This window comes from Alosa pseudoharengus, unplaced genomic scaffold (assembly GCF_046254945.1).
Source record: "Alosa pseudoharengus isolate Yale_2024_CS ecotype anadromous, Long Island Sound unplaced genomic scaffold, YU_APseudo_1.1 YU_APseudo_1.1_scf_3, whole genome shotgun sequence".
NCBI lineage: Eukaryota > Metazoa > Chordata > Actinopteri > Clupeiformes > Clupeidae > Alosa > Alosa pseudoharengus.
The window spans coordinates 7,258,442-7,284,411 of NW_027468718.1; the positions used below are offsets into that span (position 1 = coordinate 7,258,442).

At 39.7% G+C, this 25,970-nt stretch overlaps 2 protein-coding genes across 3 annotated transcripts; both read right to left on the reverse strand.

Annotated features, from left to right (window-relative positions):
• Positions 1–2,243: 2,243 nt before the first annotated feature.
• On the reverse strand, positions 2,244–9,226 carry LOC143100113 (class I histocompatibility antigen, B alpha chain-like). 2 transcript variants are annotated; one of them, XM_076263057.1, is made up of 6 exons: positions 8,884–9,226; positions 7,220–7,495; positions 6,825–7,109; positions 5,973–6,245; positions 3,115–3,246; positions 2,244–2,977 (listed from the first exon to the last, which is right to left on the reverse strand). In XM_076263057.1, the coding sequence occupies exons 1-6, from the start codon at positions 8,945–8,947 to the stop codon at positions 2,832–2,834; spliced, it is 1,176 nt and encodes a 391-aa protein (XP_076119172.1). In that variant the 5' UTR covers positions 8,948–9,226; the 3' UTR covers positions 2,244–2,831. The 2 variants fall into 2 exon arrangements, with proteins under 2 accessions (XP_076119172.1, XP_076119171.1); XM_076263056.1 differs by having other exon boundaries at positions 2,244–2,980.
• A 4,258-nt stretch (positions 9,227–13,484) lies between these two features.
• On the reverse strand, positions 13,485–23,840 carry LOC143099585 (major histocompatibility complex class I-related protein 1-like). The gene is made up of 6 exons (XM_076262512.1): positions 23,614–23,840; positions 17,420–17,677; positions 16,965–17,237; positions 15,059–15,328; positions 14,460–14,603; positions 13,485–14,334 (listed from the first exon to the last, which is right to left on the reverse strand). Exons 1-6 carry the CDS (start codon positions 23,804–23,806, stop codon positions 14,249–14,251), a joined length of 1,224 nt encoding a protein of 407 aa, XP_076118627.1. The 5' UTR covers positions 23,807–23,840; the 3' UTR covers positions 13,485–14,248.
• Between the last annotated feature and the right edge of the window lie 2,130 nt (positions 23,841–25,970).

The following is a 25,970-nucleotide window of genomic DNA, read 5'->3' on the forward strand; positions in this document are numbered from 1 at the left end:
GTGGAATCCAGTGTTCTGTGATTGAAGTCGCCAGAGATCACAAGGTAGGTCAAAGGCTGTCACATGACACTGTAAATATGAGACAGTTCTTCCTGGGATGTGTTAACCTGACTCCACCAGATGGATTGCTTCACATTTGCTCAGCATATTCATCTGGGAACGTTCCGTTGGAGAACTTTTGGGAAGGGGCAAAAATACTGGTTAGCTGATTGGATAAACCATCTGTCTATCACCACCTATGTTGCTGATAGACGGGCCAAATCAACCAATCAGATCAGCGAAGCGCATGACGTACTAACAGAGCGTCGACGAAAATACAACCACAAGCTAAGCTACCCTAACCTAAACCCGCATCAAAACCAGTGCTGATTGGCCGTTTGTTTGGCGAATGGCTCCAAATTTTCTCTATTGCACAGTTGAGTATGGAACACACACAGTTAAGTCTGGAACACACACAGTTAAGTCTGGAACACACACAGTGTCTGGAACACACACAGTTAGTTGAGTCTGGAACACACACAGTTGAGTCTGGAACACACACAGTTGAGTCTGGAACACACACAGAGTCTGGAACACACACAGTTGAGTCTGGAACACACACAGAGTCTGGAACACACTCAGAGTTGAGTGTGGAACACACACAGTTGAGTCTGGAAACACTCACAGTTGAGTCTGGAACACACACAGTTGAGTCTGGAACACACACACAGTTGAGTCTGGAACACACACAGTTGAGTCTGGAACACACACAGAGTCTGGAACACACTCAGAGTTGAGTCTGGAACACACACAGTTGAGTCTGGAACACACACAGTTGAGTCTGGAACACACACAGAGTCTGGAACACACTCAGAGTTGAGTCTGGAACACACACAGTTGAGTCTGGAACACACACAGAGTCTGGAACACACTCAGAGTTGAGTCTGGAACACACACAGTTGAGTCTGGAACACACACAGTGTACAAAGAGAAGTAGCGTTTGAGAGAGAGAGGTCTCCTAAGACAACCACTGAATGGAAATGATGGTTGGTTTTTTTTCCTGGATCAGTAACATAAATGTATTATTTGTCAAAAATGTTTACAGTGTGACTGTTCTTTACTCATTTTCAGTTTCAGGCCTTGCTCCTGGACTGCTCACATGGTTTAAATGGTATTTACATACAGGTGGAAATATTTGTGTTCTGAGCAGAAAAGTGCACTATGACAGCCTACCCACATGGGATTTGTCTGTGGTTGAGTCAGGGCTACGACTGAAGACAGTTTTAATAAAAACATTTGGATTCATATGTACATTTTTGTGTCTACTGTGTATTATGTACTTGCAATGTAAAATAATAAAAAAAAACTCTGAAAAATAACAATTGGCCTTAAACCCTAAGATTAGAAAGCGCACCATTGTCAGCCAGAAGAGGGCATCAGAGTGCTTCCTGTTTGTCTCTGTTACAGGGGCTGCTCCTTCCAAAACACAGTTCTCTGCACTAGATATTGTTATTGTGTTTGGTTATGTTGACTGACATTTAACCGACTATTTTAGACAGAAAGAGCATGGGTTGTAAAATGCCATATTTTTAGCCTTTAGATGTAAACAAGCTTAAGCACTCTCTCTTTCACTCTCTCTCTCTCTCACACACACACACACACACACACTTAACACGTTTGTCACAATATGTGTTTATATTGACATAAATTCATTGTTTAGACTGCAAGATGTCATGTCATAACTGAAAGACATACAGCATGTATGACAAAATGCATCACACAAATGTCCAAACATGTTAACCTGTGTTGTCATAAAATCAAGCAGATAACAAGTTGGTACACATGCAGTCGAGCCTGTTTAGGGGATTTCTAGTGAGATGAGTATCATTTTGAGCCAAGTAAAAACAGAAAATAGTCAAACAAACAATAAACATAATGCCAAACCGTGAACTTGTTTGTAAGAATCTTCAGATTTTTTTGTCTATAAAGGTCCATGGGCAGTGACTTATAAACAAACAGTAGGCCTAGTGCTTTAAAACCAATTCTGTGACTCGGCATTTTACCCAAGCAAGACCTTATCAGATAAAAACAAACAAACTGGTTTGTCAAATCTGTCAAGCATCTTGTGCACGTTGATTCATGTGTGCAAGAAGCACTCCCTAATGACAAGAAAACAAGTAGTGTGTGCATGGTAGAGAGAGTTGAAATGCACTGACATTATTATTGTTTACTAATAGCATGAACATACAAAATGACCAAACAAGTATAATAATGCATTTATTGTTATAAATTACTGCTCTACTGTATGTGCTTCAGTTTTCAATTAAGATCCTGCACAAACAAAAACGGCAAAAATATGTGTTTATTTATGACAATATGAAACAGAAAAGACATGTGCCTAATAATGCATGTATTGCTATGAATATTTACAGTACAGTTTTGATGTAGAAATAAAGACAGATGATTACACAACAATTATGAATTTCAGGACTGATACATAACAGCATGGTCCTGTTGTGACAGTGCATATAACATGTAAACTATCTCTCTACACTTCATGAAAGGTTTTAAGCTCAGGCAATGATGGTCTGGGCATTTGATATTGACCTTTACATAACAGTAGCACATGGGGAAATAAAGAAGTTGTAAATAATTATTCAGTAATGTTGTCAAACCTGTTCAGGGAGATCAGTAAAAAAAAAAAAAAAAATTCTCAAAAAGGTTCTTTAGTTCCTGCTCACCTTGTGCAAGTTAAAAGTGTTAATAGTGCACATATTGCAAACAGCTCAGATAATGAACATAATCCCCATTAATTTGGGGTATAAGACCTGTTAACAGGTCTTATAAACGTTTTATTTGTTTGTTCTGTTATGCAGGTATACGTATAGTCTATAGTATTTATCATCTTCTGCTGCCCATTCCTCAAACTGCTCCTGCGTCCCCACGTACAGCAGGTACTCATTGTTCTGCGGTTCAGATGAGCTTGTGGGCCTTCTGTCTGCTATTAAAATACAAAGCAGTTTTAGTCCCCATGTTTCCAAAAGCATGAATAAAAACACTTTTCGGTCTTTTTTAAAAGCTTTTTAAAATACTAACAAAAGGACACTGAACACTGATAAAGCATGTAGCTATTACCTCGGTGCAGTCGGTCAGCCAAATATTTCCTGTATTTGATGATTAACACCACAAGTCCAAGGCATACCACAACACAAATTCCCACTGTATTCACATTTACTGGAAAATGATTTATTTTGTCAGACAGTCCATCTGTTAGGAGAAAGTTGCATTTAGTTGTGGCAAATCAGTAAAGCCAACTTAATCATCACATTTCTCATCAGTTAGAAATAATTTTGTCATCCCCAAAGAGGAAATATGGTATTGCAGCAGCAATAAATAATATTCACTTCATATGGGATGGGCAATTTTAGGCTTTTCCCTTTCGAAATGGCCTACCATCAAATGCTTGGTCTCTTTAGAATGCTCAGACCTTGTAGTTTCTTAGGGGACAATCAGAATAGCTGTGGGAAGTACTGGCACAGAGGTACAGAGCTAGAATACTGTTTTATATTTCTGCCGGATAACAAGTACCTCTGAACTGACCACATTTGAGCCCTCTAGGTCACTTGAGATGATTTAGAAACACAACTGAGCCCTAGCACCAGGTTTTGTGAAGCTGTGTGTAAAAGTAGCTCAATATAGAATAGCTAATGAGTGCTTTGGACCATTATTTGCCAAGGTATGCTCATGTGATTTGTAAAATGCCCTACGGAAACTCCCCATAGGACTTTTGGGTTCCCAAAATGCATACCGACAATAAAAGGTGTGTGGCAACCTCTTGGTGCAGAAGCATAATCCTGGTCTCAAATGAAAGGTAACACTCTGAGGTGAATGACTACACAACATATGGATATGTGGCATCTACTTATTGCACTGCAGCTGCAATGCAGCTATAAAGTAGGGAAGCACCAAAAGTGGAGGAGGGGGAGGGGGCATTTTTTAATCAAATTTAAGTGAGATTGATAAATTGAGTTTGATTAATCTGACAATGTAAAGTACCATACAAATTGTACATGAAAAAGGTTGTCATATACAGTATGTATTTGCAAAAGTCCAAGCTTTCAAATGGTATAATATTACTATGCTCCATAACAATATGGTGCATGAAATTGATTTAGAATGTTGGGGGGAGGGGGGGATGTGTGGCGTGGAAGGCGCACTGTTCCATAACTGGTTTTAACATATCACACACATATTATATGGCTCCTCACAATGCTAGTAGAACGCTCCATTGACTTTAATGGGATTTCCCAACGTTCTACCGTAAAATATTAAGCGGGATAATGTATAGAGCGCTGGTCATTATTGGGGAAATAAGTCCCTTCAGGGCGAAGCAAGACCCCTCCGCTGGCAGGTCTGGGTCTGGTTCGGGTTCGCCCTGTCGGGATTTATTTTCGCAATAATGACCAGCGTTCTATACATTATCCCTTACGTAAAAAAATAAATAGTAATTGAAGTCTCTGTGTCTTTTTATACTAAAATGTGTCTCAATACTGCATGTATCTTGCATGTGAGATTGTAGTCTCCACATTAGATAATATGAAGAAGCAAACACTGTTAGGCTGGATGTTACCCTTCACCAGAGATTGGCATGATTGTATTTCAGTTAGCCTAATAGCTGGTTTGATTTGCATTGAGAGATGATCTTATGGAAAGTACCCCATGCCAATCTCTAGATATGGTGAAGGGTATGTGATGATGTGGGGCTATTTTAATTCCAAAAGCCAAGGGAACTTTATCAGTATGCATAGTGTCCTGGATCCATGAAATAACTGGCCTTTAAAAATTAAAATCTGCCTGCCTCTATGGGAATTTAACATACTGTAGGGAGGTGTATACTTATGCACCCTGTATTTTAATGAAGAACATTTATTTATGTACGATACATTATTCATTCACAAAGAATGAATAATGCATTAAGTAAAATTTCCAAAAGATGATTATTTATTCCACTTTTTATTCAACTTTAGTATGGGGGTGAAAACCTATGCAACCCACTGTAAAAATATCAAGAGAGGTGTATTTGTTTACAACGCATGTATATATGTTTTCTATCTTATAAATATATATTTTTGTACATTTACCTTTATAGTGTGTATGATGTATATCATTATTAGTATTTATATCTTTTTACACTGTCTCACTCTGAATGATTTGTCATGTGACCTAATGAACTATTTAAATATGGCGATGGTCTAGAAATTCACAAGTCTGATGAAGAGCTTAATGCTCAAAAAAATACTTATGGTGTAACTTTAATAAACAAAAAGAAGGGAAGCTTGTGTGTGGATATTTTATTTTTTACTTTTCCACTTCAGAATTAAGTGACACTCATTTTAGGCAAGTAATCTCAACAAAAGACAAAAACTCAGTTCTACTTAGTGACAATTTTAAGTAAGGAAAGCTATTATATTTCAGAGTGTAAGTAATTATTAGCTTCTGTGTTGAAACATGTCTGAGTAAATCAGAGCAGCAACAGCTGGAGTAAAATCTGTGTTTGCATTGCACAGCAATATCAGTTATATTGAGTCATAGTCATAACACTATTCTATCACTATAACAAGTCAATTTGATTGATGACACTCAAGATTAATATGATACTTAGTTATGATTTAATGATTTGCCATGGAGAGCGAAACCTGAAGAAGTACTTAGCGAAATGCATTGTTCATTCCAAATAAAAAACTATGTTAGTGATCAATATACGGTGATCTTTCACACTAATATAATTTAATGATTTTCCATGTTTGTCGTACGTATATTTCAATTATGTATATTCCATTAATGTTATGGGTTGCTGTCCTTTTGTGTCTATTACACTTTGTCCATGATATTGCACTACCCATTTGTGACTTGCAACATTTTACAGAGTTGAAAATCATCTCCATCTTTTAGCCCAATAAAATATAAGCATATATTATACTTATTGGTCTTACCCCAGAGTACTGCAAAGTTGAAACTCTCGCTCTGAACTTTACACCGGAATCCTTTTGTGTCCTTGAGGCTGATCAGAACCTGGACTCTCATCTGAACTGTTCCGTCTTCATTGGGACGTGGTCCAAACAGTTTCACCCCATAATCCAGAGGAACCCCATCTTTAGTTAACTGGATTCTGACTCCTGATAGGTCAGAATCTATCACATGACATGTAAGAAATCCAGAGGTTTGGCTTGGATTCGTGTTTTTTAAAAACACATGGATGTCCATATCTATAATAAAACATATTTTATCAAAATTATTGGTAACGCTTTAGAATAACATGTGCTTATTAGGTATTAACAGTGCATAATAAGCAGTTAACAATTAATTACTAACAGTTAGTTAACTGTTGTTATCCTTTAATAAGCTCAACAATGACTGTCCACTCTGGTTCCGGTTGTAAAAGTCCCATTAATTTCCTCCATTGAGAATTTCATTATAAGCCTTGTAATAACCATGCATATGTGCCCAGGGGTTCTTAATCCATCCATGCCTATCTCCATCAAAAGTTTGGAATGCCCTAATTGACTGACTTAACTAATTACTTGTTTGTGGTATTCTAATTCCGTTTGGGGGTCCCCCAGACACCACCACAGATTTGCCCCCCCCCCCCCCCCAATGTTGACATCATGACTATGGCCTTGAACTGTATCAATTGTTTCATGTTCATGATTCAGTTGTTGGCCTGAGTCTAAGTGTAAAACTCTTTTGGAGCCAACCATGCCGTCATCTCAAGATTGCTTAAATGACCTATGCAAAGTCAGGTATGGTTGACTATGGTTCAGTGTTTGATGTGTGACACATCTCACCTCTTTTGTCTGTTTTCTTGCTCCATGTTTGGATTTGATGCTTGAACTTCTGAGACTTCTCACACACACTCTGGCCAAAGTCTCTGTAGGCAAGTTTCCTGATGATATTGCTCACGTCCTGCTTGTTCCATTCCAGTGCAACGGAGACAGCCAGCTCAGAAGCAGGGATCCATCTCAGGGCCTCATGATTAACGGTCAGGAAATCTTCACCATTAACCGCCCACTTATCAAAAGCAAAGACCCCTGATCCATTGGCTTTGCAACCACTACGCCTTTGAAGGATCTCTGGAGTGATACAGTATTATATTATATTATATTATATTATATTATATTATATTATATTATATTATTTTATTTTATGATGTCATACTATTATATAATAAACCTTTATTCACCTGTTGTACCATCAATGGTCTGGTTTATCTCCCTAAACCACTGCATATGCTCATAGTACTGTCCCCTGCAGAACTCATCTTGGATGTGGCGTTCATCTGGGCTGAAGGACTCTAGTATCCACTGCTGTTTTGGTTGGTCTGTTAGTGTTGTGCTGTTGCAGTAGAAGATGACCTCCCCTTTAAACACAGTGGTCTGGTGGAAGTGCAGCACGTCATCAGGCCCTCGCTGCACTGTGTGCTGGAACTCCAGACTGTATTCATCAAGACTGTGCTCCTCTGAAAAACAAAACGCAACAAATCTAAAAACACAAGTCAAACTATACCATCTGATTTTTCAAGTGTAAGTAAGTGACTTATAATGTAGATTTAAAGTTAAACACAACTTTCACTGACCAAAGTGCTGTAGAGAGTACATAAAACAGATTGTAACTAGAAGAGCGCAGACCTCCACCAAGGTGACATAGTGACTATGCAAGTCTGTTTCAAGAAATCAGTGTGCAAGTTGCTCAGGCCATATATATAAGCAGTGAAAGTGAAACTACCTCGAGTTGTATCTGCTCCAAAATGTTATGGGTTGTTGTACTAAGCTACACCTTTCCACCAAGTTCGACTGAATGGGCCTGGAGGTTATGTATAATCGTGCAAATATGGGTGCAAATAGCACCTGCCTAATAAATATGCAAATTATAATACCTTACAGAATACTAACAGACAAACCACATACCTATAACAATGACCAGACATAGTACATTATAAACATCATATCACAGAGTTACAGAAAACAACAGGAACAACAGGGACAGATACTACAGATATGCCCCCCCCAAAAACAAAAACAAATCGTAAATACTGTTAAGTACATTTCTGCCCACTTTCCGTCAGAGAATAGGGTCTACACTATGCCTAAAAACACACATGCATGATCTGTTACCTCTCCTATTATATAGACATCTGCAGGAAAACATTTAACTCACAATGGAAATGGACATGGCCATAGGTTACCCAAAACACATTGCTGTTTTTATAAACAGAAATTACGTTTGGTGTGGACATCACAGTGTTCGGGGTGCAAATAGCCTCACCCATTTTCTTTGCTGTACCTTCTAAGTGCCTGCACTGTGCGACGGCCATTCCTTTTGTTTTCAGAATGTTCATTATATCCATAACCTTAAGTCTTTCGTCAGTGATTAGCAACCACCAAAAACCAACTCATGTAGCCTAAGACCTGTGCGTGTTCTCGTTTTGAAAGTTGAGGGTGACATCCCCCTGTCCAACCTCACTTCTATCTCCATCTAGAGCCTGTTATTTGTTTTGCAAAAATCCACAGCTCCCAGTTCTTCTTGTCCAATCAGAGCAGGGCTGTGTGAGATCTGAATGTCAATCACAGTCTGGTGCAGTCTGGTGCGCACTGACGAGCACAACCTCGATGAGAGGGTGATCGGTGGTAGTGGGGTCCCCTCAGGGGTAAGTCCCCTCAATCTGTCAGACTTGCCAAAAGCAGTTTTAAGTATGAGCAATAAAATCCTTATTTACTACTTTGTCCCCTCTCTCTCTCTCTCTCTTTCTCTCTAGTTCTCTCTCACAGTAGCTCTCAAAATCTCACAACAAGCAAGGCAATGTACACCAGTTGTGTTGTGTCCCAGTGGAGTAATGGGTCTACTTACCCATATCCAATGACAGTGATGAGCAGCTCATCAGACCCCACATCATCCAGGGCAGCACCCACATTCTCCTCTATGGGATGGATCACAGGAGACAGCAGCAGAAGAAACCTGGTTCTGATCCATCCACAGGCAGCAAAACTTGAGTAGTCAAATCACAGCCAACTAAGACCTTATGCTCTATGTGCATGTGTGTGTGCAGGCATTAACAAGGGCATTCAGAAACATCCAAAGTGATTCTGAAATGCTATCATTAGAGCGATCATTCCACATAACCTTTGTCAAGTAGTTAGGTGTAGCTACACTATTCTATTCTCTGTGACACTTGATGTCTGTCCTTCTCTCACAGCACTGCTGTATTGTGGTGCTCGAGTCAAACAAGTGGTGATATCAACGCCTAGTTTGTGACGTTCTCGTTATCTGTATAATATCCAACCAGTCCAGCCTGTTCAACATCCGATCCATCTCAACTACATAGACTTCCCCATATTGTTTGATTGTTACTGCTCCCCCTGCTGACGAGTGTAAGTCAATAGAGTCAATAGAATTTATTAGCACAAACACTATACATGCAGCACCATTAAAAGCTGACATTATCTCTTATAGTGCTTTGAGCATTAGTGCCAATGACAGTCTTTTAAATATGAATCATGAGAGGGAGGGTGGGATCAATCTGAGACCCTAACCTGGGTAGAAAGAGGGATGAAGGGGCATAAGGCAGGAGAGAGGGAGAAAAGGGATATTGCCATATCTGAAAAAAAAGAAAATCTGTAAAGTGCCAGCATGTTCTGTTTGTCAATGTCTTATATTCAGTGTCTCATCATGCAAGCCCAACACTCTCCCGTGCTCAGCATAATCCAGAACATCTGAATATAAATCACTCTGCACAGAAAAGAACCTTATCAGAGGTTCAGATAATAGTTTCTTTATTCCCCACGACTGCAGAACTGAATCAGACAGACAGCAGTGACTTTATTCAGTGAACTTTAAACAGATACAAGTTATCTTGTGTATAGAGTAGACCAGTCAACACAGAAACTAACCATTCTTGTTTTGAAATACAGATAAGGATGAGAACATTGTGGATTTAACATCTTTCTGTTCTGAAATTCAGAGACAGATCATTTCCATTATAACATATGCAATGACATGCTGTTCTTTCATGCAGTCATAGTGTGCGTAATGCCTGTCTGCAGCTGTTCTGAAAAACCGGAGGATCAGAAAATGTCCATGCTGGAGGAGATCATCAAAGGGTCATGCAGACATCCATGTTTTCCGGGGCAGTCCCAGTTTTGGTGGCCTTAAATTCGTGTTAACATAAAGCAGTTGTAGGATATACAGTAGGCCTGGAGTACTCAGTGAGGAAAAATCCCATTTTCATACAAGGCATGGTCAAAAAAACACAAATACCAGAAATGCCCCCCCCCCCCCCCCCCTCCCCTTTTTGTTCTCAGATTCTCAGAAATCTGTTCAATGTATCCTAATCTTCACTTTAAAAAAATTACTTACAGGTAAGAAGTCAGAGAACTAGTTGTGCACACATAGTTATGTTACCACCACGTTGTCCTGGGACTTTGTTAATGGCACGGTGTCCAATAATGTTCCTGCCACGTCTCCTTGTTTTAGTGAAGTTAAAACCTGCCTCATCCACAAAAAGCAGCTCATGACCCATGGCATCTTCCACTAGCTCCATCACTCTCTGGACAAGACAGTACAAATGCAGCACTGCAGGCCGATGCACAGCACTACAGTATGCACTTCCAGATTCAGTACCAATGATACTATAACTATACCTGCACATAGTCATACTCATATCACAGTTGTTTTACACGTTCACTGTTTCTTCAAAAGGGACTCTGTAGATTTGTTTCATTTGGATTCTGTTGCGGTCAAGTACACAACATAATACAGACATACTCACATTGTGTATGTTTGGAAGGTAGTGTCATCCTCAATTATGCGCTGCTGTATTTCTCGTAGCCTTATATGGAATTATTTGCAATTTGCTTATAGTGTTTAGGCTGATTGCAAAGTGAACTAATTATCTAAAACAGTTTTCACATGTGACAGTATGCTAGACAGTTGGCAAAATAGTGGAAATAATAGCCATACATGTGTATAGTTTTGCTAGGAGTGTGTCAATCATTTGGAAATTGAGTGTAAAGTAGTGAGTCATGTTTACAGTTCCGCAAAAAGAGTGCTGTGCAGTGAATTGTACATACCTACAGTTTTCCAAAGTGTGTGTTACAAAATTGCAAACTGAGTGCAAAGCAGTGTTTGTGCTTTTAGTCAAGTCAAGTCAAGTCAAGTCGGCTTTTATTGTCAATTTCTTTACATGCACTGGTCATACAAAGAATTGAAATTTCGTTTCTTACTTTCCCATGCAGACATAGACATACTTTAAATACATACATAGACATAGACAATAAACATTAAATTAAAGTGCGAGACTGAAATATAGAACATATATCAAAAATATAAATATAGGACATATATAAAAAAATAGAGGTAGTTGTGTTGTATATTTACATAGTCTTAACAGTTACATGAAGTTTAAACTGTGACCTGTATATTTACATTGATATGCAGTAATTTCAAGTATATCAGGCTTGATGTGAAGCAGCAACACGTTAGGCTGCGCAGTCACAGTGCAGTTCCACAGGGCGGTGTTGGGGGGGGGGCTGTCAGTGATGGGAGAGTGGGTAGAGTGTTCAGCATCCTGATTGCTTGGTGGATGAAACTACTTGCAAGTCTGGTGGTGCGGGAGCGGAGGCTCCTGTACCTCTTTCCAGAGGGCAGGAGGCTGAACAGTTCGTGTGCAGGGTGGATTGTGTCCTTGACAATCATTAGTGCTTTGCGGGTGAGGCGGGTGGTGTAAATGTCCTGCAGGGAGGGGAGTGGTGCTCCAATGATCCTCTTAGCTGTGTTAACAATGCGCTGGAGGGTCTTCCTGTTCTGATCTGTGCAGCTTCCGCCCCACACTGTGATGCTGCTGGACACGATGCTCTCGATGGTCCCTCTGTAGAATGTAGTCATGACGGGAGGCTTGGCACTTGCCTTCTTCAATTTGCACAAGAAGTAGAGGCGCTGCTGGGCTTTCTTCGCCAGTGATGCTGTGTTGGTGGTCCAGGAGAGGTCGTCGCTGATGTGCACCCCCAGAAATTTTGTGCTGGTCACTCTCTCCACAGCAGTTCGTTTTGCAAACTCAGTGAGTAGTCTTGCTGTATGCATTAATAGTTTTAGAAATTGTGCTATAAGAATCATGGTTAGGGTTTAAGCACATATTATGAATTATTACAACAGTTAATTTGCATTTAAGGCAACAGGCCCCAGAAACAGCCTATTCTGAAAGGGACTGAAACTGGCAAGAATGGAGCAGCTGATAATCTGTAATCTGAGGGGAATTTTTTGCAAACAGTTTCAGGGACATGTTTTGTGCAACCCATAGGCCTATTTTGACTTGTTGAAAAAGAAGTATAATATGGGACCTTTAATGGTACTAGTTTGTGTAGCAGATTTTTACATTGTGGGTGTGTTAGAGTCTGGGAATAAGTTCTAGGGCCAGAGTATCAATACGCCAGTAGCCGACAGATTGATTAGTGAAGGTCATATTTTCCTGATGTCTAACTTAACGTTCTGCAATAAAGTCCAATATTGTGGATTACTCTGTGAATCAGTCATACAACATAATTCTACAATATTCTACATTCATTAGACATAAAGTGAAATATTTCAAGCACTTTTTTAAAATCATGATGATTACAGCAGCTCATGAAAACCAAAAATGAGTATCTCAAAATATTAGAATAAAGAGGTTATAATACAGAAATGTCGACCTCTTGGAAATAAATGAACTAATCTGGCTAATCTGAAATAGCATACAGTATACACTCAATACTTAGTCGGGCTGCTTTTGCACAAATTACTGCTTCAATGTGGTGCTGTATGGAGGCGGTCAACTAATCAACTTAATTTTTTTTCAAAAGGTCGACATTTCTATATTATAATATCCTCTCATGGCCACAGGGTGACAGCAGAGAGTCCTCCTGCAGCGTGTCTTGTTTTCGTTCTGAAACTATCTGGAGCCATTCCCCCTACCATTGTACATTCTGGCCTTGTATTTGGTGACTTTGGGTGCTCAGTTGAATCAGTTCACAAGAGCTTGGGGTGAAGTGTCAAACCTCAGACTTAAGTTGTTGATGTGCATACAACTACTAATTCATATCTAAATGTGTGTGTGTGTGTGGGGTGTGTGTGTGTGTGTGTGTGTGTGTGTGTGTGTGTGAGTGAGAGAGAGAGAGAGAGAGAGAGAGAGAGAGAGAGAGAGAGAGAGAGAGAGAGAGAGAGAGAGAGAGTGTGTGTATGTTGACTGCAAGACAAAAAAAAAAAAACATTGCAAAAGTTGACCCACAAAAGTCTCCAAACAGGTTTGGATAACTTGGATGTACAGTAAACCTCCAAGACTGCAGGTTGCAGAATCAAGCAGAGAACAGCTCAGAACAAATGCAGCTGAACCTGTTTTAGGGACTTCCAGTCAGAAGAGCATCGCCTTCAGCAAGGTGAAAGTGTATGGAGAGTCTAGTGAACACAATAATATTACACAATAACACAACACATTGTGTAGCTTTATTTAAAAAATCTTCAGCTTTTTCTTATAGGACAAATGCTTCTTTGTGTTTGTTGTTAAAACGCTCAAGTGTCAGGAATAAAAATGGTGCCATATATGGTAACATAGAACAGATATGCATAATATGTGCCTAGAATTAGCTTAGAACTTGTTATGGCAACTTGCAATGCAACTTGCCATAGGTAGTTAGCTTCAATTAACACCCGGATCTCCTTGTATGGGCAAAGATGGCAGCTTTGGTTACATTTTGTAGGCGAACTTCAGAGGTCTATTACCATCAACACAGGCACATAGAGGACTTCTACAGGCATGCCATATATGTGGAGGTGCCTCATAATAGCACTGTTGGAACTGATGCAAACACCAATCCACTACTATTACCCCTGCTAAGTAAAAAGTACTGAGCATTTCAGTAATACTGAGCCAACTTCATGACAATATAGCTTCACTCCAGACATAGTGTAGAACATACCGGTAATTGTCCAATATTACACCAGAATGCACCCCTATGATTTCTAAACTTGTGCCATTCCAAATTACCTTATTCACAGCAGTGATTTGTCATGAAACAGTAGGGCAAGTACAGGTGTTACTTAATACCTGAGATCTGGGTGCAACCCGCATGCAGAACAGAACATCCACTAATTTGAAACAGAGTCATTGGCCCCTTCTTATAGAGGCGTGGTTACCAATATTGTAACTCTCTTCAGAGTAAAGTGGACTCTAGTATTTTACAAATGATTAAAATGAACTCGCAAAGTGTTGATGTAACTCCTCCTGTGTTTGCTCAACAAGTTGTTGTCTACTGTTTGTGGAACATCCTCCAGCTGTTAAAATACAAAGCAGTTTTTAGTCCCACATTTTCAATAGCATGAATAAAAACACTTTTCTGTGTTCAGTGATGTTTAAATACTAATAAAAGGACTCTGAAAACAGATAAAGCAGGTATTACCTTGGTGCTGTCGGGCCCGATGTTTCCAGATTTTGATGCCGATAAACACCACAACTCCAAAGCAGCATAGGCCTACCATTGCACAAATTACCACCACATCTACTAAAGGTAGAGGTACAACCGTATTGTCAAGTGACAGTCCATCTGTAAGGAGAATGTTTTATTTAGTGGTAGCAAATAAAAAAAAACTGCTTAAAGGAACCATATGTAAGAAATGTATTTCAGTTAATCATAAAATGGCCCTGATATGTCACTAGACATTAAGAAATCATGTTAATTTCAAATACTTGAATATCACTGACAACAGTAGTCCGGCCAGGATATTGTCATTTAAAATGTGAAGTTGCAGCCCTCAACTGATGTTGATGTTGTCATGTTGTGTTTTGGCCTGATGCGCCACCCTCCACCTATCTACTTATCACAAAGTCAGTAATGTTTCAACATCCAGGTTGCCAGCTCTGCCAGTCAGAGGGGAGGGGAAGGGGATACACCGCTCTACAGTAATTTGAAAGTGATTGTAGTACCAGTTTTGGCCACAATCTTACATACGGTTCCTTTAACTATCATATTTCCAATCAGTAAACATAAGACAGACCTACCCCAGGGTACAGACAGGGGACCAGAACTAGTTTGAACATAACACTGGTATCCCTCTGTGTCCCTTAGTGGAACCTGAACCTGGACCCTCATCTGAACCGTTCCGTCTCCATTGGGAAGCGGTCCTGTCAGATTCACCCCATAGTCCAGAGGAACCCCATCCTTAGTTAACTGGATCCTCACGCCTGATAGGTCAGAGGCTGTCACATGACACTTGAGATATACTGAGGTATTTCCAGGGATGGGTTTGGCATAAATATGGACATCCAAATCTGTCATAAAAGATAGAAACACAAATGTGTTACCTATTGCTTTTAATAATGAGATGGGCTGTTAACAGAAAGAAAGTGCTTGCATTTGAGACCGTATGGAACAGGGATTCCACTAAACTTTTCTTTACTAAAACCTGTTTGTGGCTAGCAGAGTATAGCCCACATGCACCTACACTCGCATTATCTGAAATTTTGAGTGGAGTTGTAGGCTATCTTATGTTATGCTTTGACATGAACCACACTGTAAAGATTTTTCAAGTATTATACTGTAATAAGGGCATTAACATACTGTAATGATTAAATGCAGTACAGTACTACCAAACACCAAGCATTGTGGGAAAATGATGGCTCTTTTCTACAGTAGTGATGTACTGTTTATCAATTTACATAAGACTATATGAACTGCTTTTGTTTTTACACACTTGCACATGGACTGTACACACACTGCACTTTTTTTAATTCTCTCTTGCTATTTATTAAAAATATTTCTTGATCTTTCTTTCTTCATACTTGCACATAAAAAGCTGAACACCAAACAAAATTTCACTACATGCTTTACGTTAGTATTGCTATGTATGTGACAAATAAACCTCCTTGTATCCTTGATCAGTTTTTCCCTCATTGATGAATTCTTTAATGAATTTTATACATGTTTTGATTATTATCTCTCTCTCTCTATCTCTCCCTCTCTCTCTCTCTCACACACACACACACACACACTTGTTTACGTTCATGTTGTTAGTTTGTCCATGGCTTCTATTACTTTAATGTATTGGCAAGTGTTTTTTTTAATAAAGTAGTATTGTTCTACATACATAAATGTGTAAATCATTGAAAATAATAGATGTGAATGTAGTAGAAGTACTGTGAATGATAAAATAGTAGTAATAAGTACTGTAAATTAAGATACAATAGTATGGATAGGTAATTATAAGGCGAGCAAATAGATTTAGCAAATAGTAGGCCCATATAAATGGAATAAAGCTCCTTAAAAATTCACAAAATAAAATCCCAGCTTAATCCCTTATCTAGGTGTTGTGAAGTACCCCTCTGGTCACGCAAAGATTAGTGATAACACAGGCAAAAACATTGAACTTGGTAAACTGGCAAAAGACACCTCCGAACCCCAGTATCACCATCAAGATGGCAGATTTTGTATAGTTTAATTATGTATTATAATATAATTTATTTATATTTTTAAGACTCATCAATTTTCCATGATAACATAGAAGTATTCAACATTTGCTAATTTCCAATTAAAGGAATGACTTGCTGAAGATTGCTAGCTGCAGATCCCGTCATATAGACCAGAGGAGTACTTCTTTGGCCAATACTTACAATAGTCTTTACAAAACAGTGGAATAATACATAATAATACACTTTGAATAAGGAATAAAGACTTGGATAAAAAATAATAATAGACGACACTAAATAATAATAATAATAATAATAATAATAATAATAATAATAATAATAATATATATGTCAAGAGTATTTCAAGTTACCCAAAGTCACTTCACAAATATAAACAAACAAATACAATACTGCATTTTCACTTTTTCTTTCTTTTTTCACACAACAGTTCATATAATAAATTATATAATATAATTACCTCTTAGTGAATATAATATATTACCTCTTAGTGAAGTGTTATTGATCCATGTTGTTCTCTTCATCAGTAAAGTATTGTGGGTCTTACATAATATCAGGCTAAAATTGCTATTAATTCGATTCATAATGTCCTGGAAGCTCCATGCCAATGCCACAGGCATTGCCAGGTAAGACAGAGCTGTCCATTTAAGAGTCTGGGGGTCAAAGGTCAGGAAGTCCTCACCATTCACACCCCACTCATCAAAAGAAAACACTCCTGAGCTGTTGATTATACAGCCACAACGTCTTTGAAGAATATCTGTAATGGTTAAAAAATGATTACTATTAGTGTTATGGTAGTACTAGTAGTATTAGCATTATTATTATTATTAATATTATTATTATTGTTGTTGTTGTTGTTGTTGTTGTTGTTGTTGTTAGTAGTAGTAGTAGTAGTAGTATTTTGTCATTATTATTATTGCTGTTGTTGTAACTACCCACCTGCTGCTGTAACAGTCTCCTTGATATTCTTAAACCAACCAAAGTGCTCATACTGCTGATGTTTACACTCTTCATTCCTTTCCTCCAGTTCCTCTGGAGTGAATGTCTGTGTTACCCAGTCCAGTCTTGGCTGGTTTCTCAGTGTTGGGCTGCTACAGGAAAATATCACGTGTCCATTGAACATAGTTGTCTGCTGAAACTGCAGATTGCTATTTGGATCACGATGCACTGTGTATTGGACCTCAAGTGTGTCAACATCTAGGGGGAAATACAAAAAATCACACAGGAGAGTAAAGATGTCATTTCTTAACTTGGTGTGAAAAGCGACACAAGGGCAGAGGAAGAAAAAATAATCACATACACTGTAAAACAAATAATAGCTTTCCTTACTTAAGCACTTTTCCTCTGTTGCACGCACATTATTTGTGTATCCAGCACCGGCTTTGCAAATAACGATGTCCACAGACAAGGTAGAGTATGTTGCATGATTTTATTAAAGTATGATGTATTGCGACATCAGATGCAAGTCAAATTTGTAGTTTCTTATGTCTCATTCTATCGAACTACAGATCCGCTATCCGATCTGACGAACTTGCATAGTGCGCTGTGACTTTGACTGTGAGATTGGCCTCACCTGGCGCCGGTGTAGGCCTATATATCATTGCCATCCCTTGTCTCTCTCTCTCTCTCTCTCCAACCGTTCAGACACATTTTTGACACACCGCACTGCAAACCACTTCTACTCACTTACATATGACCAACACGCATCCATACACTTAATTTTCACGCCCTAGACATTGTCATTCATAGCTCACTTTAAATAAATATAATGTATTTATAATTGGAATTTGTTGTCAGCCTCTTTTGTGTTGTGCCATGAGCCGGGCGTAACACAAATTGGGAGCTCTCCGGAATATTTTTCTCCGGTTATATTTTTGTGGCGTGTAGGCCTTCATTCATATTTTTTTCCGGTAACGTCAACCATTGTGCACTCCAGGTAAGAAGCAGTTGCTCAGCTTGGTCAAGAGGCCTTTCCTTCGAGCACTGTTTTGTTGTTTTCCGGTTTTATTTATTTTCGTGTTTGGTTGTTTACTACTTATCGTCGGAAACAATCCCGGGATGGAGTTTGTTAAAACTCCTCTAACGGTATCGATCCACTAGCACGACACGACATACGCATGTCTCCCCTCGTTCAGTCTTGTGTGGCCGTTTTGTTTAAAATGTCAGTTACCAGCTCATATTCAGTTCGTTTTAACGTATCTTAAGTGTTTTTCCACAAATGGATCACAATTTTAGGCATGTACTTAACTCATTGAATGCCAAGTCGTTTTCGGGAGCTTTGTCCTAGAGTGCCAGCAATCTAGACCATTGTTGATGATTTTTGTACAGCCACAGCATATTCTGTGTTATAGCTATGAACACGTACAATAGCTCGATTAAAAGGTCAGACTTTGAGCTCTCAGTGGGTGCAAACCGTGTATTTCTACACGCCTCTGTTCCTGAGAAATCCCAAGCTAAACAGTGGCTAGTTTTCATCAAAATCGCTGTTTTTTTCTAGAAATGGAGATATAACGTCTTTCATGAAATATGAAGTGTTGCCTGTTACTTACTCGTGTAAACATTCCGGGAAGTGATCGGTGAGACCTGGCGAGACTGCCACCTCGTGATAGACCCACGAAAATGCCTGGTTTTGACCTGACGTGCATGCGTCACTGATTCGACCCAAAGCGGCAACCGAGTTATGATAAAATGTCCAGATAAAATGTTCAGATTGTGAGTTTCACGATCGTCATATATTTCATTTCTATTCATCACAGAGTTCCCAAAATCACATATAAGGTGTATTAGAGTGTCTAGTTTCGTAATTTAAAAAAAAAAGCTAAAAACGTAATATTACGTTTTTGGCACTCAATGAGTTAACAGTATACAACATATTGGAAGAGATTGTTAAAACTTTATTTGTCTTGTAAGCGGAACCAAAGTTTCACAGGCACCGTTGTGGTAGAACAAAGGACCTACAACCTCGTCCTTTCATTGGATAGTCGCCTCGCGTTCAACAGATTAATTTGCATAAAGATGGGCATCGGCTATGGGCATGCCCATAGGCTATTTCCATCCCTGATACATACGTACACTCATACACACATTCATAAGTCTCAATCTGTCCATTTCTTTCCACAAAACTGGCCAGAAGTCATCATTTAAGGGGTTATTTTTCAAATTTTTCTACTGAGCTACTACCTTTTTCAGGTGGGCAGGGGGGCCCTTTTCATGTCTGTGCCCAGGGGCCCAGTGGCTCATAATCCTTCCATGCCACGGGGTTAAAACACTGGTCTTGTTTTCAAGTGCAATCAATAATTTAATTGTACATTTTGAAGAAACTTTTCCATTCTATTAGTTTTTTTAAAAAAAAAACATAAATCAGGGATTATACTGTACATAGCAAAAAAGTCAAGGGACAGACATTTTTAAAATTAGGTTTAGGGAAACATTTAACGCACACACACTATGACTTCACAAAATTTCACTCCAGCCAAACACCCAAAGTTGGCAACCCTGTGAGCTGGTAACTGACATTTTAAACGAAACGCCCACACAAGACTGAAAGAGGGGAGGCAGCGCGACCCCATGCGTATGTCGTGTCGTGCACGACACTTCTTTTTGTCGTGTCGCATAGATGTCGCGCTGCCTCCCCACGTTCAGTCGTGTGTGGGCATTTTGTTTAAAATGTCAGTTACCAGCTCATACTCAGTTCGTTTTAACGTATCTCAAGTGTTTTTCCACAAATGGACCACAATTTTAGGCATGTAATTAACAGTATACAACACATTAATAGCCTAAACAAACTATGCAAGCCATTTCGAAATCTTGTTTTATTTAAACTACTCAAAGCAATCTCAAATCCTCACCAGAAACACCAACAGTCAATATATTCATCCAAATCCTAGTTTCGTTTGTTTTATGGACTACTAGGTGGTCGTGGAAGAGATCGTTAAAACATTATTTGTCTTGTAAGCGGAACCAAAGTTTCTCAGGCACCGTTGTGGTAGAACAAAGGACCTACAACCTCGTCCTTTCATTGGAGAGTCGCCTCGCGTTCAACGGATTCATTTGCATAAAGCTGGGCATCGGCCAGCTTTTTGACGCGCGACATTATGTCAAATGCAGCGCTGCCTTCCCGGAATGCTTTGCGGGCGCGTTAAAGTCGCTTGACGTCACCCATAGGACTAAAGTGGAATGCGACACGACAAAAAGAGGTGTCGTGCAAGTGGATCGGTACAGTATGGGGCACGTGAGAACGGCTGCACTCATTAGAGGGTAGTGAGCCTCACGGTACCGAAATGAATGCAAATGAATCCGTTGAACGCGAGGCGACTCTCTAATGAAAGGACGAGGTTGTAGGTCCTTTGTTCTACCACAACGGTGCCTGTGAAACTTTGGTTCCGCTTACAAGACAAATAATGTTTTAACGATCTCTTCCACGACCACCTAGTAGTCCATAAAACAAACAAAACTAGGATTTGGATGAATATATTGACTGTTGGTGTGTCTGGTGAGGATTTGAGATTGCATTGAGTAGTTTAAATAAAACAATATTTCCAAATGGCTTGCATAGTTTGTTTAGGCTATTAATGTGTTGTATACTGTTAAGTACATGCCTAAAATTGTGGTCCATTTGTGGAAAAACACTTAAGATACGTTAAAACGAACTGAGTATGAGCTGGTAACTGACATTTTGAACAAAGCGCCCACACACGACTGAATGTGGGGAGGCAGCGCGACATCTATGCGACACGACAAAAAGAAGTGTCGTGCAAGTGGATCCCTACCGTCAAGCCTGGCACGCTTCAGAAGCGACAGGTGTAGGACAGAGTAGTATTAATGACAGGTCTGGAGTGCACGATGGTCCATGCCGGGGTGAGTAGTTATTTTTTCCTCATACACTGACTTTTTTTTGAACGAGAGAGAGAGCCAAGTGCGTGTGTCTGTGTATTTATTGGTTTCGTTCGTCAGAGATGATTGATTGTAGCCCAATAACTATTTTGTAACTTTTTTACCAAACACTTAGATAGGCCTGTAGCTTCTGGATTTCAGTTACGATTGGTGGTGGTAGCCTATGTAACGTTAAGTCAGAAGAGCTACATATGCGACTGATTAAACATTTAATTCACCTGAACAGTGTTTGAATCCTGTTTGTACTCACTGGAAATCTTGGACCTAGCAGTTACTGGGCAAAGCACAGCTTCCATTACTGTTATCTGTTATCACAGATTTCATTCCATATTAGCCACCAACAACCGGCTAATGACGTTGTTATGCATGTACAAAATACAACATTTGAACACCCATATTGCTGCTGTTGTACTTCATTGTACCTACAGCTGTTAATGTGATTACTCATATTTCAAGCCGCATTTCTCCGGCCCCTCAGTTTTCATGAACTGGCCCCCATTACAAACTAATTGAATAGCCATGCCATATATGATAAGATGTCAACAAGCAGGGAGATAATGAAGATCAGTAGTTCTACTCAAACTACTTGTGCACGTAGGCTATGGAAGTTTGGTCAAATCTAGCAAGTAGGAAAGTTTAAGTGAATGACGTGAAAGTAAGACAAAAGGCCAACGAAAGTAAAGGTTGCTTTTGATAGTACAAATACTTACCAAATTGGTGCTCTAAATAGCGATTCTGTTGTCTTTGAAAGGTTCTCTTATTGACACATTGAACTGCAATTTGGATTAACACCTGCTTTTTTACAAGGCAGAAGTATTTAGGCGCAGAATAGACGTGCGCTTTTACGAGCAGTCTTTGTACATACCGCGGAATACATAATTAGGCGCTTTTTATGCTTCCCCTCCCATCTCTTTACGCTAAACTCCCACTTTCCCCTAACCTGACTCTCGCCAGATGAATTTCGTTCCGCCTAGCTCCACTCATCCATCTGGGATCGATCCATTGGAGTGGTGTTTCAGAAAGCTGGGCCTTATCAAAAATCCTTGCATATGATTGGATAAGCCACTTGTCCGTCATCTATTGACGTGCTACTTCAACCACTCACATCAAAGCCAACCCACTGACGCTGAGAACAGTTTCACAGTCGCTTCTACACTACGTCACATCTATGAAACTCCCGCCCTGCGTCCTGATGGCTCTAGCATAAAATCTGGTGCCGAAATCACTCTCAATGGAAGCAATCCCAGATGGATGTGAGTGGAGCTAGGCGGAACGGAATTCATCTGGCGAGAGTCAGGTTAAGTCATAGCCTAGAAATCTAGACGCACCCTAGCGGCGGCAAATTAATTTGCTCAGCCTGTACGTCTAGTAGCAAACCATAGGGATTTCTATTGGCTGACGCCGTGGATGTCATCCAATCACAGCGCTCTTAAGAGAGTCTTAAGGCGGGCTTAACAGGATGACGACAGTCCTGCGATGGTGAACAACAAGGAAGGTGGCTATGGCGAACGAAGAGCGGTTGTTTGAATCGGCGTTGGCGTCAACTTTGGAGGTGTTGGACTTGTGCTTTTCTTTGAAAGTTGAGGAACACAATGCACTTAAGTCATTCCTTTCGAAGAAGGATGTATTTGCCGTTTTGCCGACCGGATACGGTAAAAGTTTGATATATCAACTTGCTCGCTCTGGCCACGTCATCCTGCTCTTTGTTCTGATTGGTCGTAGCGCTGGCCTATTGCATGCCTAAGCAGTTTGAAAGACAATTCTCTGCCCGCCCCTTGGATTAAGCGAGGTGAATGGGTCGATTCCAGACTATACATTTCAATGATATAGGATGGCCTGCCAGGCTAGTTAAGTCATCTATCATCTATTCTTTTATATCTGTAGAATCTTTGATTTATCATTTCCAAGTCCAAATAAACTCATAAATGCCAATCCACATAAGAGCCCTTCTACTTAACCATTTTAAGTTAGCATACATTCTATATCAGGCCAGGCCAAGCCTTGCTGTAGGTGGCAAAGCAAAAAAATAATTCAACAATAGCACATTTGGATTCTAAGAAATAAGACTTGATATTAAACTTATTTGTGCAAAGACTACCCAAACATACTACATGAACATGGAAGTAAAGTATCATCCCATGTCTCAATGTTCTTTGACAAGAAGTAAGAGGTAGGCCTACAGTAAAGCAATCGGTTTTAAAACAGGGACTTTCTGAGGGTTAATAAAACAGACACAGTACCTGCTCCATTTGAACAATGAACGTAGACCAGTAGATACAAAATCCACACAGACATCTCAGATGAATCTGATCCTCTGAAGAAGATAGATTGTCTTGTGCATTTGTTGCTCAGTCCCAAAACTCCAGAAAAGAAATTTGCCACATAATTCAATAATAATTTACTCAAACAGAGAGTTTGATAGGGAATATGCATAAAGGTATGGGCTGCTTCTAAATCTGACAGAGTGGGAGTGTCTTTCCACAGATTCTTTTCCCTGTCATAATCATCCAACAACTTCTAGTTAAACCTGTTTTAGTTTAGTCGAGATGCCTTTTAGTGCTGGGTGGGGTATTTTGCACTCACAGTCACAAGTCCAAGTGCAGCTTTTTTCTTCTTATTCTATAATTAGAGGACAAAGAAGTCTCCACCTCATTGTCACTACACATGTGCTGAAAAGAACACAAGTGCACACAGAGAGACACACACTAACTTTTGCTCAGCAGACACCCAGACAGTCTACTGGATTGCAATGTAAAGCGGTACTGCCAAACCAACAGCAACGCAGTATTGTGCTTCCCTTTATGCAGGCCGGGTCACCTACTGATGATCTCCCTGAAAGAAAATAATTATAGGAACCATATGTAAGACTGTGGCCAAAACTGGTACTGCAATCACTTTCAAATTACTGTAGAGCGGTGTATCCCCTCCCCCTCCCCCCTGACTCGAGGTTGCCAACCCGGATGCCAAAACACTACTGACTTTGTGATTAGTAGATAGGTAGAGGGTGGCGCATCAGGCCAAAACACAACATGACATGACAAAACACAACATCAACATGAGTTGAGGACTGCAAACTCACTTTTTAAATGGCAATATCCTGGCCGGACTACTGTCAAGTATTTGAAATGAACATGATTTCTTAATGTCTAGTGACATATCAGGGCCATTTTATGATTAATTGAAATACATTTCTTACATATGGTTTCTTTAAGGTTTGCTTGTGAGTGTGTATGTGGGGGTAGTGATGGGCAAATTAAGCTTTGGTGAAGCACTGAACCACTTTGAACAGTTGATTCGAAAATGGGTTCATTACTCGAAGCTTCAGTAACAGTGACCTCTCCTGGTGATGCATTTAAATTATCCCAGCTAGGCTATAGTGCATGGGTTCCCAAAGTGGGGGTCGGGACCCCCCGGGGGATCGCGGGACGCCGAGGAGTGGGTCGCGAAATGATTTCCATAAATCAAATAAATTTGGGAAAAATAAAAGAGCTGTCACTTGACCGCACTTTAAAGACAGATTTTAATTCCAAGACGCTTGCTGAGTTCTGGATTTCAGTCGAGAGGGAATATCCACAGCTATTCAAGGCCGCGATGGACGTACTGACGCCGTTTGGCTCCACATACCTGTGCGAAAAGACTTTCTCTGCACTGACATATATTAAAAACAAATACAGATCTGCGTCTAAATGTGAAGGATGATCTGTGGCCGTCTCCACAATTAAACCAAGAATGGACTTGCTGTGTTCCGTGCATAGCGCACATCCATCTCATTAGATGAGATTAACGCTGAAACATAGTTGGCAAAATGTAAATTCGCGCAGCAACAATGTACATATGTTTACAACAGTTTGTGGATATTACCCTGACTGAGATATTCTTCTGTTAAAATGGAAATTAAAGTAATGTTTCAAAGTTAAGTTTGCACGACAGCAATAATGTGCACTCATGTTACATGGATATTATTTTTTGACTAAGGTATTCTGCTTTTATCTTATAGTAAATTTCTATATGTAAAATCATAACAGGCTGCTCTGTTCTTTTGTGTTGTCGTTAAGCCCGTGTTTGGATAAGCCTAGTGCGTATGGCCGGTGCGCACATTTTATTTTATTTTTTGAGTCACATCCAGGGATAGTGGGGGTCGCCAGTCTCTGGCACGGTTATTTTGGGGGTCGCGGGTTGAAAAGTTTGGGAACCCCTGCTATAGTGGACAGGAAGCTTTACTAGGGAAATAAATCTAGTGCACACACCTAACCACCCCACCCCCACACATAAGTAGTGTACATGAATAATAATGGGATATCATTCTTTTTACAAATAAAGATTAATCAGGAGCCATCACAATAAAGTTTCCCATGTCTCTCTTACATTGTAATAAAAATAAATCGATACAAAGAAACTATGCTTGTCACAGTAGAAGCTACGAACCAAACGCAATGTTGTGCATTAGCCTAAAGTGTTTATGCTTTGAGCGTGCTACAATTCAGACTAGAAACGAGCATAATTCGAATTACAGGGGGTACTGGGGGGTACTATACCCCCCAATGAAGACCCAGTACCCCCCAAAGAGACAGAAATATCAGTTTTGGGGGGGTCAGAT

Excerpts from the sequence above, each read along its gene's own strand:
- LOC143100113 (XM_076263056.1), bottom strand. The coding sequence starts at position 8,947 with ATGTGGGTGCTGCCCTGGATGATGTGGGGTCTGATGAGCTGCTCATCA. Across the intron at positions 7,110-7,219 it reads GACCATTGATGGTACAACAG|AGATCCTTCAAAGGCGTAGT; the intron begins GTGAATAAAGGT and ends GTATCACTCCAG. Across the intron at positions 3,247-5,972 it reads CAACTTTGCAGTACTCTGGG|ATGGACTGTCTGACAAAATA; the intron begins GTAAGACCAATA and ends TTCTCCTAACAG.
- LOC143099585 (XM_076262512.1), bottom strand. The coding sequence starts at position 23,806 with ATGCATATTCCCTATCAAACTCTCTGTTTGAGTAAATTATTATTGAAT. Across the intron at positions 17,238-17,419 it reads GGAGACTGTTACAGCAGCAG|ATATTCTTCAAAGACGTTGT; the intron begins GTGGGTAGTTAC and ends TAACCATTACAG. Across the intron at positions 14,604-15,058 it reads TCCCCTGTCTGTACCCTGGG|ATGGACTGTCACTTGACAAT; the intron begins GTAGGTCTGTCT and ends TTCTCCTTACAG.